Raw genomic sequence first — 3,086 nt, 5'->3', positions numbered from 1 at the left:
ATGGGTGCCCGGCAGTAGGTGGGAAAGATGTCTTGTATTAATAATAATAATAATAATAATAATAATAATAATAATAATAATAATAATAATAATAATAATAATAATAGTAATATTACTACTACTACTACTTCTTACACTGGCCATTCACAGTTGAGGAGAATTGCCAGCTCGTATTATAAGAGCAGTAAAACTCATACTAAAACCAAACAAAAACCCAAAAAGAGTTGTATTTTCTAAAATCTTACATATTCGTAATCTCTCTTGATTCCCTTGGGGCTAAAGGTGACCACACCCATCTGACAGAGCGTCTGGATCGAGTCCACGATCCGCGCGATGTACTTCCGCCTGTACAGCAAAGGGGAGAGAAGCTCGCACGGAAGGGCATCCAGGGGGTACAACCTCGTCTCCGGATCGGCGAGGGCTTCTTTCAGACCATCCACCTAAGAAAGAGGAGGGGGTGCAGGCGGAGGAGGGAGAGGTGTGTATCATAATAATGGCAATAACAATATAGTAAAAATTGTCTTTGTCCGTGTTTCTGTAACTTATTGTTTTTTACTGGGTTGGGTAGTTGGCCCTCCGCAAACTGGCACTTTTCGGGCGACCAGACCTATGCACTTTTAGTCGCTTCTTACGACACACAGTATCACGGCAATAATGGCAATAACAAAATAGTAAAAATTGTCTTTATAAGGCCACCCATTCACTACCTCAGATTTACAAAGTTCTGTCTGACATTTTTGGCCGTTTTGAGTTTTTTTTTTTTTTTTGTTTTTTATTGTAGAGGGTTTTACGGCGCTCGCAACTGCATAAGAGCTACTTAGACCAAACTTCATGCTCTGTCTGCTCATCAAAATCATAAGATTATTCAGAGTCGTTTAAAAAGATATTCAAAGAACTGCATTTGAAAAAACTTGACATATTGTGAAACTTTAAAATTTTGACACCGAAGTACTGATTTAATAAAAGCCAAAAGTAACAATCCCCGAAGGTTTGTAGCCAACAAAAAACTCTATACGAAATGACTTGTTCTATAGATTAGGAACCAGCATGTTCAGACAAAGGTCAAGAAAAAAAATCTACAGACAAATAAGAAGGAAAAGAGAGGAGAAAAAATATCTGGAAGTAATTAAGAAAGTTAAAATAGAAGAGAAATTCTAATGTTGTTATCGATCCAGCAACAGTTGTACTTTCGCCATTCTGCTCAATGCCATGTAGTGATAAGTGCAGGTTTGCTGCAGTTGCTGTAATGTTTCATAGAGTGTGTTGTCAATGTTAGGTCTCGAAGGGAGAAGTGTAGCCCTGAGAGAAATTCCACTACTGATGAGTATTTCAGAGTAAAAAGGAAAGAGAAACACTCGCCACAAATATTTTGGTTTTTTTGTTTTTTTATTTGAATAGGTGTTTTACGGCACTATCGACTCAACTGTCACCACAAATGTGCAGTTACAACAAATTAAAAATAGATCATGAGAGTAGAAGAGGTTACAAACCTTCCAGCCGACGTTGACCACGCTGCAGTAGAGGCACAGGGGCATGTGTAGCAGCAGGTCCCCCACCATACACACACCGTCCTTTTTGGGGACAAACGTACCTGAGGAAAGACAAAAGTAAAGTCCAGGATGATATGGTGTTTTAGTATAGATAGTAAAGTATAAAAGTCTCAGCTAGCTGTTAAAATGTATTAATTCAACATTTTGAAGATTTATTTTATTGCAGTTTCTTAATCCGTGAGATCGGTTTCATGTGCTCACGAAATGTTTCGTCGAAAAAGAAAAAATACACATTGCAAGTACAATTATTATAAGAATGAAACAAGGGCATGCGTAGCAGCAGGTCCCCTACCATACGCACACACCCGAGTGCGGAGGAATCACATTTTATCAAGTATCTCGGTCTTTCTGCTGGGATGTTGTATCCCTCTTACACGGTTGGAACCAGGCCTCCCATATGATCTAATCTGTGTTGATGGGGGCATTAAAAACCCCTACATTGAAATTTAAGGAAGAAAAAAAGACAAACAATATGGAAAGAATCTGGTGACTCACTGTTGTGTCGTTTAAGGGGAGGCAGGTAACGCTGCCAGCCCTCCACATCCATGTACACACGCGGACTACCACTCTGAGGAGCACAAAGTACAATAATTTTTACACAGCTGGTTTGAGGAATTAGTATCTGTTTTTCTGTCTCTTGCTATAGCAATTCTCCTGAATATAATATCATTTCAGAATATTCCAGAGAGACAAACAGATTTTAATTTTAGTAAGAGTTTTATGGCACTTGCAATACAATAAGGCCATTAAAGTGCCGAAGAATAGATGTGTTACAAGAGAGTAACATACACAAAAAAAAGTAGGAGAGGACATCAAGATGATCTGGATCTATAACAACATCAAGATGATAGGGGTTTGACAGGAAAGAAGGAGCTTACCACACCAGAGCACCCGCCAACGACCCAATTCTCCAAAATATAACATCATCTTATATACATATTATAATATCAGCAATTTAAAATGTAGCACCAAAGAGCTGTTCGCCGCGAAACTTTTACCATCTTAATGATGAAAAGCTCCCATCTGATGCTAGCTGTTTCCTGCTTTAGTCCCATGTACTCTCATCTGAATTAACATGTTCTTTAGCTCTGTCCCCCAAAAGAGATCTCTAGTGACACAAGCTTGTTTCTCATGTTTGTTCTTTAAAAAATCTCTGCTAATATCTATGCCATTCCCACACACTTGAGAGGAGTAAGGAAGAGGGAAAGCAAAAGGGCAACAGGAAGATTCAACAACCTGTGTGGTCCTGCCCCACACATCTCCAACAATATCTAACTGGAACAATAAGCAGACGGACTTTGAGATGGGTCCGAAGAAGAAGGGAACAGCAGCTATGGACATAAAATAACAATAATAATAACAACTGCATTTATATAGCGCATATCCACGCTCTACAGACAGCTCAATGTGCTTGACAACTATTATTATTACCCCAGTAGACTTTAGAACACTCAGAAACATTCTCAGCTTCCCGGTAAGCATACAGTGCAAGCAGCGGATTTCACGTGCTCAAATAACAACAAACTGACAAGATCT

General features: G+C 39.0%; 1 protein-coding gene across 1 annotated transcript; it reads right to left on the bottom strand.

Annotated features, from left to right (window-relative positions):
- Positions 1-245: 245 nt before the first annotated feature.
- Positions 246-2,605, bottom strand: LOC101853439 (general transcription factor 3C polypeptide 1-like; the record flags this gene model as incomplete). Its single annotated transcript, XM_005113423.1, has 4 exons — positions 2,549-2,605; positions 2,046-2,118; positions 1,491-1,591; positions 246-440 (listed from the first exon to the last, which is right to left on the bottom strand). Coding segments are annotated over exons 1-4 (426 nt in total), but the record flags the coding sequence as incomplete, so codon positions are not given.
- Between the last annotated feature and the right edge of the window lie 481 nt (positions 2,606-3,086).

Source organism: Aplysia californica, unplaced genomic scaffold (assembly GCF_000002075.1).
Source record: "Aplysia californica isolate F4 #8 unplaced genomic scaffold, AplCal3.0 scaffold02325, whole genome shotgun sequence".
NCBI classification, from domain to species: domain Eukaryota; kingdom Metazoa; phylum Mollusca; class Gastropoda; order Aplysiida; family Aplysiidae; genus Aplysia; species Aplysia californica.
Note: the sequence above shows the minus strand (reverse complement) of the source record. Positions and strands in the feature narration are given on the sequence as shown.